This window comes from Hippocampus zosterae, chromosome 2 (genome assembly GCF_025434085.1).
Source record: "Hippocampus zosterae strain Florida chromosome 2, ASM2543408v3, whole genome shotgun sequence".
Lineage (NCBI taxonomy): Eukaryota > Metazoa > Chordata > Actinopteri > Syngnathiformes > Syngnathidae > Hippocampus > Hippocampus zosterae.
This window is the reverse complement of record NC_067452.1, coordinates 19229141-19246177: the sequence shown is the minus strand read 5'-3', so window position 1 is coordinate 19246177 and position 17037 is coordinate 19229141. Positions and strand designations below refer to the sequence as shown.

Here is a 17037-nt window from a genome sequence, read left to right as displayed (position 1 = left end):
GTCAAAATGCTATTACTCATTTAGTGAATGCTATTACTCATTTAGCCACTAGAGGGAAGCAGTACTCTATGAAACATCACTCCCCAGTCTACGAGACCTCAGTCAATGCAACACGTGTTCCATTGCGCCCAACCTGCGGGCCAGACGGCACTGATATTATGACAGGGGCCGAGGGCCGGATGAAATTCGACCGCGGGCCGGATTTGGCCCGCGGGCCGGACTTTGGACATGCCTGCCATAACCATTAAATGACTGCATGTTGCTTTGTGCAAACAACAGGACGCGATGTGTAAAAAAAATATATATATCTATCACGTGACGTAGCTGCGACGGGTCAATATAGGTACATTCATGAACAACAATTGAATGAGACGTGTCATGAAAGATATATTTCAAATCCAAACTACAAGCTTGTCCCCTCTTAAGTAATCTTCCTGGAGTCTAAGAAGTTGCTCCATTATCTCAACTCAACTCAACTGTATTTATAGAGCACATTCAAACAGCCATCGCTGCATACAAAGTGCTGTACATGGAACAATTTAACATATACAATAAACAGTAAAACAAATCGGTAATAAAGACGATAGAAAGCACCAAACAGTAAAAGAAAGAACAAATCTAAGTCATGCTGAGTCGAATGCCAAAGAATACAAGTGAGTTTTGAGGAGGGTTTTGAAGATGGGCAGCGAGGAGGCGAGCAGAATTGCTTGGGAAATCTCATGAAATCTGACACCGTTGGTGTTTATTCGGATTTCTATCATTATGCTTTACTGATATCCCCATCTCCAAATAAAAATTCCAGCCATCCATTTTCTAATCAGGTCATCCTCACGAGGGTTGCAGGTGTGCTGGAGCCTATACCAGCCGTCTATACAGGGCAGTCAGCGTGGTACACCCTGAACTGGTTGCCAGCCAGTCGCAGGGCACACAAAGATGAACAACGATCCACGCTCTCACTCACACCTCAGGACAATTTAGAATGTTATTTTAACCTGCAATGCATGCTTTTGGAATGTGGGAGGAAACCAGAGTACACAGAGAAAACTCACACGGGCATAGGTTGAACATGCACAATCCACAGGGAGGCCAGAGCCAGAATCGAATCCAACACCTCTGCACTGTGAAGTGGATGTGCCAACCAGTTAATCACCGTATCGCCCCAAATAAAAATTTTGAAACCAAAATGAAACGTCATGAAATCAGTCAGGTTATCCGACATGTTGGCATTTATTCGGATTTATATCAAAATGCTTTGCTGATATTGCCTCTCAACTAATAACATCCGTCTGTCCACCCGTCCATCCATTCATCCATTCTCTAACCCTCTTATCCTCACGAGAGTTGCAGGCGCGCTGGAGTCTATCCCAGCTCTCTTCGGGCATTAAGCAGGGGACACCCTGAACTGGTTGCCAGCCAATCACAGGGCACACATAGACAAACAACTATTTGTACTCATAATCACACTTAGGGACAATTTAGAGTGTTCCATTAGCCTGCTATGCATGTTTTTTATAATGTGGGAGGAAACAGGAGTACCCAGACAAATGCACATTTCTCCATTGTGGGACAAATAAAGGTTTTATCTTATCAAAACCCACACAGGCACGGGGAGAACATGCAAACTCCACACAGCAAGGCCATAGCCAGAATTGAACTCTGCACTGAGGCAAACGTGCTAACCAGTGGATCGCCCACCTAACATCGCAAAAAAAAGGACAAATTTGACACATTTCATTAATACACATGCAGCTCATATTAAAAGTGCAAATGTGCTCCAATATTTAAAAATGGCATGATGATTAATATTCAGGCACAGAGAGACAGAAACACACCCGTGCACGCGCGCACAGCCGCACACACACACACACACACACACACACACACACACACACACACACACACACACACAGATCGAGCTCAGAGGAGGTTGCAGGCTCCAGAGGACTGCCTTCTTCCCAGGTTTCTTTGTGACTCAGCACTGCTGAGATAAACTGGCAATGGAGCTTGCGTCTGGCCCTGCTGGGAACTTGAGCTTGACAGCCGCCTGAAGAGTGACAGCTGAAACAGACCACACCACAGCAGCGCTTCAAAAGGGCCACCTGGCAAGAAGTTTTCCCATCCATGACTGCAGCTCAGCACCAGTTTAAAAAGATTCATGATCGTCATACTGCTGCCAGAGCACAATTTATGCTACCAAATGTCTCAAAACATGGTGTTCTTGACAAACCAAGCAACAGAGAGGCCTTCTACACAAAAGCTTGATTCAACAGATGCTCAAGACAATAACATGTTTGATGTGCCCATTTTGTGGCGTATGAGTTAAGCAGCAAAATCCACTTGCTTATATCCATCGCAGGGGGCTGCCATTTTGCCACTTACTGTCAATTGAAAATGACATCAGAGTTGCTCAGGGTTCAGGTAATAATCAATCACAGCTCAGCTTGCAAATGTCCTATGACCAAACTCAGAAAACAGGTGAGCCGTGATTGGTTGACTTTCCTCGACTTTGTGCGAATACCTTCGATCGGAGCAGTGTTTTTACCATTGGTGGCAATCGCAGGCCTTATGCTGCGTGGCTTGTTTCGAGAAGCTTGCCATGGTAGGCGTCGATTGTACACACATTGAAGCAGTGTGATGGCCAATCATAAATCTCAAACTGGGGCTGAATTACAGTTGGGGACAGAAAAAAAGACGTCTTGCCAGGTAGCAGTTTTACAATTCTGCTCCAATATTAACTGGCGTGTGAAGGACAAGGGCAATCTGAAGCTTACAAAAACTACAAATTCTGTCAAATGCCAATAGCCTCACACACATATGTCCAAATGATACTTAAACACCAAATCGAAAGAAGGATTTGTACAGTAATTTTACTTGTGTTCACCTTTTTTTTGGTAGACCCCGATTGTCTCTTTGAGACAACGTCTGCCGTCCCATTGGCAGGTTGCATGTCACCAAGTATTTTTTCATTGGCACCGTTGTCATCCTCATTGCCTTCGGGTGTTGTGCTGAAAAGCTCCCGTGCTTCGTTGTGCGGCTTCCCAACAGGGGGAAATTCTTCCGACAGCTTGACAACATTCTGCAGCGATTCCCCCAATTCCTGCGCAGGCATTCCTCCTGCATCGTCATCTTGATGCGACTCATCCTCTTCATCTTCCTCACCTTCGCTGTCACTCTGACCGGATTCTTTGGTGAAGTCCTGACAAAAGGTTTGTAAATCAAACAAAGGAGAGCAGTTGAGGAGCATCTGCATTTTCAATTGTGCTCTCAGTCAGACAAGGGTGAAGCCAAGACACACAGGAGTAGGGAGATATTTAAGACCCAAAAGTCTTTCTCTACCTTATCAGAACACAATAACCGATAAGAGTAGCAGCAGTTAACGCTACTGCAGGAATGGATGGGAAACGACTAGAGGAAGGGGTTGGGATCATCAACAGGAAGATGTGGTTGAAGGAAGAAAACAAGCCCCACCTGCTAAGGTTCATCCTGCGGCAACAGCATGTGAGTCCGGATTGAATTTTTACCCTACCATGAGGCATTTACACATCGGAGAAAAAAAAACCCCAAACTCAAGAAACTTCCCAAATGAGCGCGGGAAAGCATTTCATCAACGGCATGCAGTTGGGGTCTTCAAGGCCTTGTCTGCTGGCCTAAACAAGATCAGAAGCACTGACCTACCCTAGATACTGTGCATTTGCATTCCATCATTTCAGTCTATTAAATACATTTCGCAGTGCGCGTCTTGGCTGCCCAGCTTCTTGTCATGTGTTCGCTAGGATTTTGTGGGCCAATCAGTTTGGCAACAGAAACAATCTGCTCGTTGCCTTCAATGCCATTCGTGCTGGCTCAAGACGCATACAAAATATAAGGCCATGGCTGTTTTTCTTTGTTTTTTCAACCAGATTTCGGATTCACCACTCTCAGCTTGATGTCGGCATTTTTCTGTCCTGCGTTGCGATATGCGGCCAATCATATTGAAACGGGACGTGTGCTGCCTCGATCAAGTGGGAATCATAACAACATGCAGATGAAGAGTTTTTATGCTTTTGTCATGCTGTTAGATGAATATTGATTGTCAATTGCCATTTTGGAACATACCAAAGAGGTTTGGAGTTTGTTCAATGATTTTTCTTGCTTTAGTAATGATCCATACTCAAATACGCAGTGACCATTTGTGCTTATATATATATATATATATATATATATATATATATATATATATATATATATATATATATATATACACACACACACACAATATTATTTTGCAATGCAATAGTGGTGGTATTTAAAGGTGGAGGCGGATCCCTACGTCCCCATTCAAGGCCCAGGTCCAAAATGCTCGACCACCACTGATTTTATATTACTTTTTATTTTTGTATTTATTAAAAGCGACCATTTATTAGAAAATGCAGGTTGAAATCAAATAAAGAACAACAATTGCATTGGTTTAGGCGTGAAGAGTTCCAATCAAAATAGAACAAGAATATTCGATAAGGGTTATCTGAGGTTGAGGTACTGCGGTAGAACGTCATCCCAGAACTCTTCTGACTCGCCAGCTGCATTACCTTTGAATCCTGACCTCGGTTGTCTCTGAGCTTTAGCACGTTTCTTTTTTACCTCTTCCTCCTTCTCCTTCTCCTCCTCTTCCTCTTCAGCCTCACTTTCTTGCTCCTCCTCTTCAATCTTGCCCTCGTCTGCAGTCTCCTCATCTTCAGTCTCCTCCTCCTCCTCCTCTTCATCTTCACTCTCCTCCTCCTCATCTTCACTCACCTCCTCATCTTCACTCACCTCCTCCTCATCCTCCTCCTCCTCTCCACTCTCCTCCTCTTCATTTCCCTTCTCCTCCTCCTCTTCACTCTCTTCCTCTTCATTCCTATTCTCCTCTTCTTCATTTTCCTCCTCCTCCTCTTCCTCCTCTTCTTCTTCAGTCTTCTCTTCCTCACCTTCCCCTGATTCGTTTCCACTTTCTCCTTCCTCGCTGCTTTCCCCCTCTTCCTCTTCTTCACACATGTCATTACCACTTTCCTTTGAAGAAGCAGATTCTTCTTCCTCCCCTTCCTCTTCCTCCTCACTTCTATGCTCCTCCTTGTCTTCACATTCTGATTCATTATCCGACTCTTCCTCCCCTTCTTCTGTCTCTTCTTCAACGCTCAAATCTTTGCTATTTTTCTCTTTGTCCTCTCTTTGTTTTCCAAAAGGTTGGGTTTTTTCTTCTTCCTCCCCCTCCTGAACACTTTCACCTTCTTCCTCCTCATCAGTTCCTGACTTGTCTTCTGGCTCAAGAGTGTCACTATCGTCTTGTTCGGTGACTTTCTCATCGTTTTGACTTGCCGTCACCTCTTGCTCGCTTGGACTTGTCACCTTGCTCACCCGCTCTTCCTCTTCAACCTCCGTCTGTCCGTCCTGGTCAACGTCCTCCTCGTCCTGTTTGACTGAGTCCTGAAGGCTTTGTCTTCCTCTTTCGGACGAAGGACCGCTGCTGACACTCAAGGCAGAGCGATTGCCGTCAGACAGGGTCGCTCTGTCCAAGGTGACATGGTGGCTGCTCTCAGACGGCGAAGGCAAAGTGAAGGCCGCCAGCTCCTGGAGCAACGAAGCAGCTCCAGCGACCAGGTGCAAAGACGGCATATCTTCAGCATTTTTGGACTTTGCCACTTTTCTGTTTCTCTCATTTTTTGACGTTTTAGGATCTTTGGGGCAGATTTGCTTGGGTTTAGCTTCCCCCTCAGGCCGCTGTTCTGGGCTCAATTCACGCGCATCGCTTAAACTGAAGTCTGAATATTGCTTTGTGACTCGGGTTGTTTTTCCTTTGTATTGTTTTGAAATGGCTTTTGGTTCCCGTTCAAGTTTCTCTTGCTGAATCGTGGATGCCGATGGTTGAAGCTGCCGTCTGCCCACTGCTTTCCTGAAGTCTTCTGAACCCCGCTTGGAAGCTGCGACACGGTTCTCCTTGTTCTGCTTGGTCATCTTCTGAGAGCGGGCACTTGAGCTCCTCGAGAGCTTGGCGGGCGCCGCTTTGCGAGCAGCCACAACCTCACGCTTATGGGATAGCAACGTTGAAGAGAAGCCGGGCCGCTCCGAGAGTTTGCTCTCTTTTAATGGTTTCTCTTTCTGACTCGTTAAGGTTTTACCATGTTTACCCTTCTTCTATACCAGGAACCAGAGAGAAAGAGGATAGAAAAGAGGCATGCATTAGCGAGTGCGGAAAGGCAGGACAGAACAATCACACAATCTCAAGTCATAAAACCTGAGGATAAATGGCTACAAGGTGGGAAGGAGTCAGTTGTTCTCTTGGAGCTGACACTTGCTAGTGACAGCACTACGAATTGCTATAAAAGAGAAATCCTCAGCAGAATGTAGAATGGAAAATATCTGTTGTATTGGAAGCTCCCATATAAAGATTGAAGAGGGTCATCGAAGCACGCGTGAGTCACCTTGTGAAGTGGAGAAAGTGTGAGTATTTTATCACCAGGATCCATCTTCATCATATGGGTCTGTTAACCGGAAAAGACGACAGGAGCCGTAAGCACAAACACCACTTTGGCTGGTAGGGCTTTCGTTCTCTCACCATGTTGAAGAAATCTGTAGTTTCTCCCAAGCCTTTCACACTGTCTGTGTCACTCAGGCTCTCCACAATGTCGTCACCCTGGCCCGCAGGCGGTTCTAATCATGTACAACGCATTTTGAGGAACAAGCATTCGTCAATTAAATCTTCTGAAAAAATGGCGAAATTCATTCGTAAGGATGTCACAGCAAGTTCATGCTGCTGCATATGGACCAGTATAGAGATGAAAATGTATAATGTCTAATACTTCCACATTTTTTTTCATATGACTGCGTGTTTGCCGGTCAGTGAACCAGAGAAGATGGAGTGAGGTAGATACCCTTGTTGCCATGTCGATGAGCGCTATGGAGCACCTTTCTGTGGGCCAGTTCTGATGAAGGCAGGTTGGGCACGGTGGTGTGGCTGGAGACGGGAGGTGGTGGCTGGAGGTAGCTTGATGTCACCGTGGGCGATGTTCCGGACATGGTGCCAAACTGCTCCGGTGAATGTTCCTTTGGTGGTGCGATTGGCAAAGCACAACAGGTTCTAAAACATACTTAGCTTCACTGAACTATGGTCCTGTGCAACTGTTTAAAACAAACTAAAAAGTGGCTGAACCACCATTTCCTCGAACAGAATCAAAACAAAATTTCAGAAATTAATTTCAGCAATACAGTAAAGCGGACTGCTGTTCATAAAAACTAAAGACTCGCTGTCCTTAAAGACTAAAGACTAAAGACCAGGTCCATAACCTTGGTGTGCTGATTGATTCGGACCTGGTTTTCAGCAATCACATCAAATCAATCTTTAAAAACAGTCTTTGACTTTCCACACTGAAAAGGGTGGCATGCTACAAGCAGATCAGGCGGAGTTTATCCATGATTTTATCTCCAGTGGACTTGATTATTATAATGGTCTTCTGATGGGGTTCCCTCAGAAGAACATCGGACAACTGCAGCTCATTTAGAAGGCTGCAGCTCGGGTCCTGACCAGAACAAAGAGATTAGAACATATTACTCTTGTTCTAGAGACTTTAGACTGGCTCCCAGCCAGCTGTAGAATAGATTTTACAATTATGCTTCTGGCCTATAGATCACTGAATGGCTAAGACCTGAATACACGAAAGAAATTCTCATGGAATTCAAACCAAGTTCTGAGGTCAGTAGACTCAGGACAATGAGTGGAGCCCAGTGTTCAAAGCAGACATGGTGCAGCAGCAATCAACTGTTATGCTCCACGCAAGTGGAATAAGATGCCAACGGAGATGAAGTTAGCTCCAAGTGGAAATGCTTTTAAATCCAGGTGAAAAACGATGCCCCCAACCCCACCCCCATACCTATGATTAAGGTCTTTTCGAGTATTAGTGGTCATTTTTTTCCAAAACCATGCTCTTGCTCTGTACATTTTGTTAGCAATTTTAGCAAAGTATTTTGCTTTTAAATGAGTCTGTTTTTTTTTAACTGTTGTCAAAATCATTTGCCTTTAAATGTTGTTTTGTAACTCTGTGAAGCACATTGAGCTACCTTGTGTGTGAAATGCACAATACACTGGAAATAAAACTGCCTTGCTTTTTCTCGCCATGCCTTGGCAGAAGTACATGTGCATGTGTTCTACCCACCCTTTCCCTGCGGCGAACACGGGCCGGGTTGGAGGCGTCGCCCAGGTCGCCCAGTAGCTCCACATACGGCTTCTCCAGGTAATCCTCAGTCACGTCATTGTCTTCCAGCAAGACCGTGCCACAGCTCGCATCTCTAGGTCGCGCCAGCACGACCATGTGGCAACCGCCGCAAACTGCCTGAGAGCGGTCCCATCATTCAAGCTTTGTGATGGTCACCCATGTGTGATTCCGTGTGAAGGAAACGACATACTTCCTGGACCTGGCACTTGATGAAACGCGGACACAGAGTTGGCTTGAACTGGTTGGTGAAGTTTTCTTCTCCCAGACCCAGTTTGCCATGTCTGCCGTCACCAAATGTGTAAAGCAGACCCCTCTCTGAAAACAGAAATAACCTTCATTTACATAGCACCTTAAAAAAATGAAATGGGGTGGTAAGATGGATAAAACGGCAACAAAAATAAATTCATTAAAAAAACAATAAGATTGTGTTTGTGTGACTTTTAAAAAGTGCTTATAAAGATGTCACCAATTGTACTAAACTAAATAAGGATATTTTGTATGTAGCCCTGCTAGTCCAAACACGGTACAGTATTCTAATTAATATTGTGGAATAAGAATCAACCATGGGCGGCCCGGTAGTCCAGTGGTTAGCACGTGGGCTTCACAGTGCAGAGGTACCGGGTTCGATTCCAGCTCCGGCCTCCCGGTGTGGAGTTTGCATGTTCTCCCCGGGCCTGCGTGGGTTTTCTCTGGGTGCTCCGGTTTCCTCCCACATTCCAAAATATGCATGGCAGGCTGATTGAACACTCTAAATTGTCCCTAGGTGTGAGTGCGAATGGTTGTTCGTCTCTGTGTGCCCTGCGATTGGTTGGCAACCGATTCAGGGTGTCCCCCGCCTACTGCCCGGAGACAGCTGGGATAGGCTCCAGCACCCCCCGCGACCCTAGTGAGGATCAAGCGTTTAGGAAGATGAATGAATGAATGAATGAATGAAGAATCAAACATATTCACCAGTCCACTTTCATCTATCTGAGAGGGCCACCATTCTGTCCAATTCCGCATTCTGCTGTCGACTGACATTGATGGACGGGCTCAAATTGAAGATTTTACTTGACCAAACGCCAAAAACAGGTGAAACGTGAACCTTGCAATTCGAGGTCGAGAGCAATTTGACAGCAATTAAAAAAATTTGTATTTAGTTTCAAATAGAGGTGCAACACTTGATTAATTGATAAGTCATCAATTATCAAATGTATTTATTTTTTATAATCAAGGAATCTTTTATTTTCCCTTTTTAATTTGAAATTGCCAACATTTCAGTAAATATTCTCCAATTTGTGTAGTCCTCTTTGAAAGCAGACTGATTATCTTATCTTATATCCAAGTTTTTTTTAAAAATTGTTTTTATTATGGAAAACAATGATGTACATGTTTGCCTTTTTTCTGATGTGTTATGAATCAAACCAGTAACTGAAGCATAATTACCGGTAACGTATGTTTGTGCATTTTTTGCACTGCCAATTTGAAATAATGTCATGGAAATGGAAACGTGTTTTTTCTTTTAAATCATATTCACTGATTAATCAACAGATTATTAAAAGAGTATTAGTTGCAGCCTTACTTTCAAATAATTCGAAGTGGTTTAAAATGTTTGCTTTTGGTTCCCATTTCACCGACGATACGGGACAGAACAAGAGCACAGCTGTTAAGACACCTGTGATGACCGCTGAGTGGTTCTCGCCGCATGCCACCTGGCACACTCGACCTTTCTTGAAGTGCTCTATCTGGCGCGGCAGCCGTGATTCAAATATGAATGTGCCATGGCCCAGCTGACCAAACTGACCCAGCCCGAAGGCATAAACTCCATTCTCTGGAAGACAGACAACACAATTGTATGTTGCCAATAAGTCTACTCAACACAATTCTTTTGTTTTTGTTTTTTGTTCTTACCTGTAACGGCCACAGTGTGTCCGCCACCACAGGCCACCTGAGTGACCGGCTCAGGCATGCTCTTCACAATTTGAGGGAATCGATGACGAGCCAGCTGGTCTGTTCCCAGACCCAGTTTACCGCTGTCCCGCTCTCCGAATGTGTACAGAGCTCCGTCCGCTAACAGTCACAAATATACATTTCTCAAGAACAGAAAAAAAAACATGGAGCCTGATTTACTAAAATTCAAAATAGTGGGCAGTAAACTACGTGCTAAGCTGTCATGACTCCTGTCGGAGACTGACAAAGACGTGAGCCATTAGATCATTCATAAGCTACAAAACTGCATTGCTGAATATGTGTAATATTTCTTTGTTTCTGGCATTTCCAAAATGTTCAGACAAGCAGAAAGCATCCATTTCCCCAATCGGCTTCCACGTATATATTATTGTTATTACATATATATTCCAGATACAGTTTACAAATATTTTAGCACACCTGTCACATATGCAGAGTGGTAGTATCCACAGGACACCCATGCGATGGGCTGTCCCGCGCTGACCTCCTGAGGTGAACATGAATGGCTCTCCTTCCCCAAGCCGACTTGACCCTCTGAGTTATCCCCCCACATGAACAGCTCACCGCTCTCTTTAGATGAGGAGATGGGGAAAAAAGAAAAGCAATCACCATTCACCATTATCTATTTCCCATTTATGGTGGTGAGCCAAGGGATGGTGATGTTGGAGGTGGCCCAGTATCATCATAGGACTATTTCTATTGCTGTTGTGCCCCTTGTTCTGCTATCACCTCAGAGATCCAGGGCTTCTACCTAAGAGGGAGTTTTCCTTGTCCTCGCAGCCAAGACTGTAATTTCTCTGTGCTTTATTCCACCAGGCGGTCAGAAGACTCAACTCCCTCCATCTTCTGCCCCCCCCCCCCCCCCCCACCACCACCATCTGACATCCAATTATTACACTGAAACAATTCACTACCTAACATTGGTCGTCTGTTGTTGCTATTTAATGTTTATTTGTACATATTTATTTATTTATGTCTTTATGTATTTTTATGCAGTTCAGGTTGCTGCCATTATTTTGAGCTGTGTGTGTTTCAGTGCACTACATGTTTGCACTGTGGTTGAAAGAGGAAAGTAATTTCATCTGTGCTGTATGTTGCACACAGAGCATATTTGACAATAAAACTGACTTGATTTGAAATGCTTGCTCATTTTGCGTTCAGTTGGTTTTCTTTCACATAAGAGTGTGCTTCTTGATCTGTTTAGTGTGTACAATGATCATCTCTGTCGTAAAATGACGCTCAAGAAATATAATTGACTTGACTCCCATGAGTCATTGCAGCTACAACTGCCATCGACAGGTGATATGCGAGTCCTCAAGTGTCTCACCAGTGAGGGCAGCTGATGTGTTTGAACCAGCAGCAAGCATTTTGATTGGCCCGTAGGAATCAAAGAACTTCAGTCTCTGAAAGGACGTTCGCTCATCGCAGTCGCCGAGACCCAGTTGACCCTCACTGTTGCCGCCTGTGGCGTACACATGCCCCTGAGCTAGAGAGGAAAGGAAGACGTGAGAAGAGTGGTAAAAAGTCTCCAATGCGATTATGTGATTCTGACCTGTACAGATGAGCGTATGGTTTCTTCCACAGGCCACGAGTTGGATTTTCTCTGACTTGAGAGCTGAACACAAACAATACACACGAAGCATAATTCAGTGCACATTGGATCGGTATGCTGGTCACAGTTGGTTGACAAAAGGCAGACCTCTGACACAAGTGGGCTTCTTGACTGTCATCTTGGATCCCAGACCGAGCTGTCCCCAATTGTTGCTGCCAAACATGAATAGTTTCCCATTTTCTGTGAAGATAAACACAAGGGCTGCTGTAAAAATGTTTCACTAGTAAACAAAACTCATGATATACAGTAGTTTAACAGATGCCAAAGCTACAATTGTTACAAAGGAGAGATGAGCAGTTACCTACCTGTTAATAAGGCCGTATGTTCATCACCACAGGCTATTTTTCGAGGAACATCATTTTTAAACCAAAATTTACTGGGAACGTTGTCTGCAAATTTACTCTTCCCGAATGTGAAAACTGCTCCGGATTCTGCAAGACGATGACAGAGGAAAATGTTTTGTTTTGGTTCGTTTCCTAGGTTTTTTTTTCTTTTTTTCACGAATTCCTCACCACCAAATGTTGAACAGAAAAGCCAATGTATATAAGTTAGTTAAAAATAAGATAAAATGTAAATAAATTTTAGTTAGGAAACAGTGCGTCGTATTGTATAATAATAATAATAATAATACATCACATTTGTAAGCGCCTCTCACAACACTCAAGGACACTGTACAGCCAAGACCAATAGTAAAACACAGATAAAATAATAAATAAATAAAGAAAGATTTAAGGCGGGTAGGCAAGTCTGAATAGGTGGGTTTTGAGCTGGGTTTTGACTAAGGAAAGAGAGTCAATATTGCGAATGTTGGGAGGAAGTGAGTTCCAGAGTTTGGGGGCAGAGCGACTGAAGGCTCTGCACCCCATTGTACTGAGACGGGCAGAGGGTAGAAAATGAACCTTAAATGTGCGAGTCATTGACAGAGAAGCGGTCATTTAAATACATGACGTTTTGACTTTAACGTTGCTTTCAAACGAGAACTTTTTCATCCTGTACCGAATACCATTTGGCCGCTGTAATGAACGACGGCAGCTTGGAGGAGTTTAAATCAAACACGCGTTAAAAAGGTAAAATAAGCTTTTTACTTACCAGGAATGTGATCCATCTCCTCCCCCGCCATCTCTGCGGGACACTAATCCGCTTTGCTCCGCGCCCTGGGCGTGTTTGCGTCCCTCTTGCTTGAGCCACGATAACCCGGAAGTATACACAACATTGCCTTGACTACATATACGTGACCCTTAAAAGGCCAGTACACGATTTAACTTCGCTGTCGCTCCTGCAAACTTCAAATGAGTCTGGGACACGTTTTCAAAACGTAAGGGGGTTAATTTGATTTCATAACTAATAATTTTACGAAGGGATCGTCATGTGAGAAAATATAACACTTGTCCAGAGCCGCACCAACATGCTGACGTTAATTTGTATTTTCATTGTTATACAGTAATTCATATAGAGCAATGAATTGTATCGTTTTAACCGAATGACGGTGTAGTGTAGTAGCTCCAAAGCTCCCTGATCAGAATATCTTTTAAATCAGGTGTGTTGGAGGAGGTTAAGCATTTAAAACTGTCAGGACAGGGGCTTTGCAGCACTGGACTTGGGCACACCTGATGTAGTGGTTCATTCTCCAGGTTTCATGTTATGCCGTGTATTGCTGATGTATCTATAAATAATATATTCCATTATGATATTAAGATCACAAGACAGATTTTTTTTTCCGTGACGCTATTTAAGTTAAAATTCAAGAGTGGAGCATCAAACGTATCAAACTCAAGGACCACGGGCCAGACCTGGATGTCACATCATTTTATGTGGCTCGCAAAAGCAATTTATGTGTGCCAATTTAATGTTTCTTGCTAAAATACCAAAATTGAAAATTGTCTTCACTTTGAAAAATGTTGAGACATAGCAAATATTTTGTTTTACCAATCCTGCTTTTAAAATAAAAGTAATATCTCAACAGGTTTTACTGGCCTCTGTGGGAACTTAAGCCATAACTATGATGTGTTCCACGACAAAAATGAGTTTGAGAAGGCTGTATAGTTTGAGAGAATTTATTGGCAAATATAAAATGGTGTTGTTGAATAAAGACAGTCACAACAATGAACCAATTCATTCGACAAAGTTCTTGTTAGGTCTGAATTGCCGGTCACCTAGCAACAGACTTGTTGGTTCACCTGAGATGTGCTTTGAGCTTCTCGTTATGCAATCTTATAAGCGGAGGAGAGCAGGACAAACATGATACAGTATTGCATTTTACATCAGTTGAACAGTTACTTCACAGTGCAGAGGTACCGGGTTCGATTCCAGCTCCAGCCTCCCTGTGTGGTGTTTGCATGTTCCCCCCGGGCCTGCGTGGGTTTTCTCCGGGTGCACCGGTTTCCTCTCACATTCCAAAAACATGCATGGCAGGCTGAATGGACGCTCTAAATTGTCCCTAGGTGTGAGTGTGGGCGCGAATGGTTGTTCGTTTCTGTGTGCCCTGCGATTGGCTGGCAACCGGTTCAGGGTGTCCCCGCCTACTGCCCGAAGACGGCTGGGATAGACTCCTGCACCCCCCGCGATCCAAGTGAGGATCAAGCGGTTCGGAAAATGGATGGATGGATGAGCAATTACTATGCCATACAGTGAAAAATATTTAAATACAAAGAATCACTTCACATGCGACAGAGCAAAAGCCTGAGAATGTTAAATAGTGAATTGTAAATAGTGTTGCATTTACAGTTAGTACTCTTCCCCCTCTTCCCCCTCTTCATCCCCGATGGTGTCTGTGCCCACCTCCTCGTAGTCCTTCTCCAAAGCAGCCATGTCCTCTCTGGCTTCGGAGAACTCTCCCTCCTCCATCCCCTCGCCAACGTACCAGTGCACAAAGGCCCTCTTGGCGTACATCAGGTCAAACTTGTGGTCCAGTCGGGCCCATGCCTCGGCGATAGCAGTGGTGTTGCTCAACATGCACACGGCTCTCTGGACCTTGGCCAGGTCTCCCCCAGGAACTACAGTTGGAGGCTGGTAGTTGATACCCACCTTGAAGCCGGTGGGACACCAGTCCACAAACTGGATGGTGCGCTTGGTTTTGATGGTGGCGATGGCGGAGTTGACATCTTTAGGCACCACATCCCCACGATAAAGCAGACAGCATGCCATGTACTTACCATGGCGAGGGTCGCATTTCACCATCTGATTGGCTGGCTCGAAACAGGCGTTGGTGATCTCTGCGACGGAGAGCTGCTCATGGTATGCCTTCTCTGCCGAGATGACGGGCGCATAGGTCGCCAGCGGGAAGTGGATGCGCGGGTAAGGCACCAGGTTGGTCTGAAACTCTGTCAAGTCCACATTCAGAGCGCCGTCAAAGCGCAGCGAGGCGGTGATGGAGGAGACAATCTGACCAATCAGCCTGTTGAGATTGGTGTAGGTGGGACGCTCAATGTCCAGGTTCCTACGGCAAATATCGTAGATGGCCTCGTTGTCCACCATGAAAGCACAATCGGAGTGCTCCAGGGTGGTGTGTGTGGTCAGAATGGAGTTGTATGGCTCCACAACAGCCGTTGACACCTGAGGTGCCGGATAGATGGCAAACTCCAGTTTGGACTTCTTGCCATAATCCACTGAGAGACGTTCCATTAGCAGAGAAGTGAAGCCAGAGCCAGTTCCTCCTCCAAATGAGTGGAAGATAAGAAAACCTTGGAGTCCAGTGCATTGGTCCGCCTGCCAAAGTGAAGACAGTCATACGTCGAAAAACGTACAGTACCTCTGATTAGGTTATCCAGTAAAGCTCACCAGTTTTCGAACCCTGTCCAGAACCAGGTCAATGATCTCCTTGCCAATAGTGTAGTGACCTCGGGCGTAGTTGTTGGCTGCATCTTCCTTTCCAGTGATCAGCTGCTCAGGATGGAAGAGCTGCCGGTAGGTTCCTGTGCGTACTTCATCTACAGCAGTAGGCAAAGATTGATAGATGCACATTTTGCATACTGTAATTGACTGGAGGGTTTGTTCTCTCATAAAACTACGTCTTGTCCCGTCTCACCGATGACTGTGGGCTCCAAGTCCACAAAGACTGCTCTGGGAACATGTTTGCCAGCTCCGGTCTCACTGAAGAAGGTGTTGAAGGAGTCATCTCCTCCTCCGATGGTCTTGTCGCTGGGCATCTGCCCGTCCGGCTGGATGCCATGCTCCAGACAATACAGCTCCCAGCATGCATTGCCAATCTGGGCCCCAGCCTGGCCAACGTGGACGGAGATACATTCACGCTGCAGGGAGATGTTGTTCAGATGTCAAGAAGAACAAGAACTAAACCGTACACTGGCATAAATCTTTTCCAAGTAACGCAACTTAAGTTTCATTTGCGCGTGAATCGATCGGAATGTTTGTGTTCACTTCTCACCATGACTGCTGAAGTGGTCTCTTGTTCACCTGAGACGAGCGCTTGGGGATGTTGTTGCATCCAAAAGCGGGACGCCGTTTTATAAGAGCACCGTTGCCTGGCAACAACCTGGCATGTTGTGGCAACCGAAGGAGCTACGGAAGCAAACACTATTGGAGGAGGTGCACCGAAAGGCTCACACAAGCCTGACCTCTGACAATGGTTGTTGTTAGTAACCAACAATGAGTGACTGTGCTGTGAAATGCGACACGCAACTTCTGCATCTCCTTGTGTTTCACATCTTACATACACCTGCCTATTTAATTCTTCACACTCTGTGTTTCAGTGTGTACAAGTACGGATACTTGTGGAAGAAAAGATTGAAAGACACGAGACCTAACGAGAGCAGTGATTCAACTGAAGCTGAAGTAATAAAGTACAGACTTGTAAGAATAACTATTTACTCTCAAAAATATACAATGTCCATTTTCATAACATTGCACAAAAACAGAAGTTCTGTGCACACAAACTAGTTTCCCTCTATGATTCGCTTACATAGTGATCATACCGAGAAGAAGAAATACAAATGTTTCAGGTTACATGTTGTTTAGAGCTAGCTAGTATCGGCTCAACAATGTGTCAATGAGTTTTGGTCATGTTGTGTGAACTGACGACTGTTATTGTAAAGACACGTGGTGGTTAGGTGTTTCGTCTTCTACGCTATATTTTGGGCAAATTGTGGACGAAGCCCAGCCAACAGCGGTTTTGTGCTTCTAGAGATTGCAATGTCCCGTAAGACTTGTACGACCATATTCAGTTCACTTCAAGCTCGGGATGAGGTTGAACAGTCGAAATAAAGGCCATCCAACGTTTTCCTTTGTATGTTTTCCCCACGC

At 44.7% G+C, this 17037-nt stretch overlaps 2 protein-coding genes across 4 annotated transcripts; both read right to left on the bottom strand.

The window, feature by feature from the left end:
• Positions 1-1194: 1194 nt before the first annotated feature.
• rpgrb (retinitis pigmentosa GTPase regulator b) lies at positions 1195-13042 on the bottom strand. Of its 3 annotated transcripts, none has more exons than XM_052057436.1 (15): positions 12871-13032; positions 12087-12212; positions 11869-11961; positions 11722-11784; positions 11497-11655; positions 10590-10739; positions 10113-10271; positions 9877-10032; positions 8413-8537; positions 8163-8339; positions 6885-7056; positions 6569-6663; positions 6435-6494; positions 2882-3196; positions 1195-2058 (listed from the first exon to the last, which is right to left on the bottom strand). In XM_052057436.1, the coding sequence occupies exons 1-15, from the start codon at positions 12899-12901 to the stop codon at positions 1918-1920; spliced, it is 2022 nt and encodes a 673-aa protein (XP_051913396.1). In that variant the 5' UTR covers positions 12902-13032; the 3' UTR covers positions 1195-1917. The 3 variants fall into 3 exon arrangements, with proteins under 3 accessions (XP_051913396.1, XP_051913395.1, XP_051913394.1); XM_052057435.1 differs by lacking the exon at positions 1195-2058 and adding an exon at positions 4566-6147 and having other exon boundaries at positions 3026-3196; positions 12871-13042; XM_052057434.1 differs by lacking the exons at positions 1195-2058; positions 2882-3196 and adding an exon at positions 4443-6147 and having other exon boundaries at positions 12871-13040.
• A 777-nt stretch (positions 13043-13819) lies between these two features.
• Positions 13820-16251, bottom strand: LOC127595735 (tubulin alpha-1A chain-like). Its single transcript, XM_052057476.1, has 4 exons — positions 16163-16251; positions 15806-16028; positions 15559-15707; positions 13820-15486 (listed from the first exon to the last, which is right to left on the bottom strand). Exons 1-4 carry the CDS (start codon positions 16220-16222, stop codon positions 14506-14508), a joined length of 1413 nt encoding a protein of 470 aa, XP_051913436.1. The 5' UTR covers positions 16223-16251; the 3' UTR covers positions 13820-14505.
• Between the last annotated feature and the right edge of the window lie 786 nt (positions 16252-17037).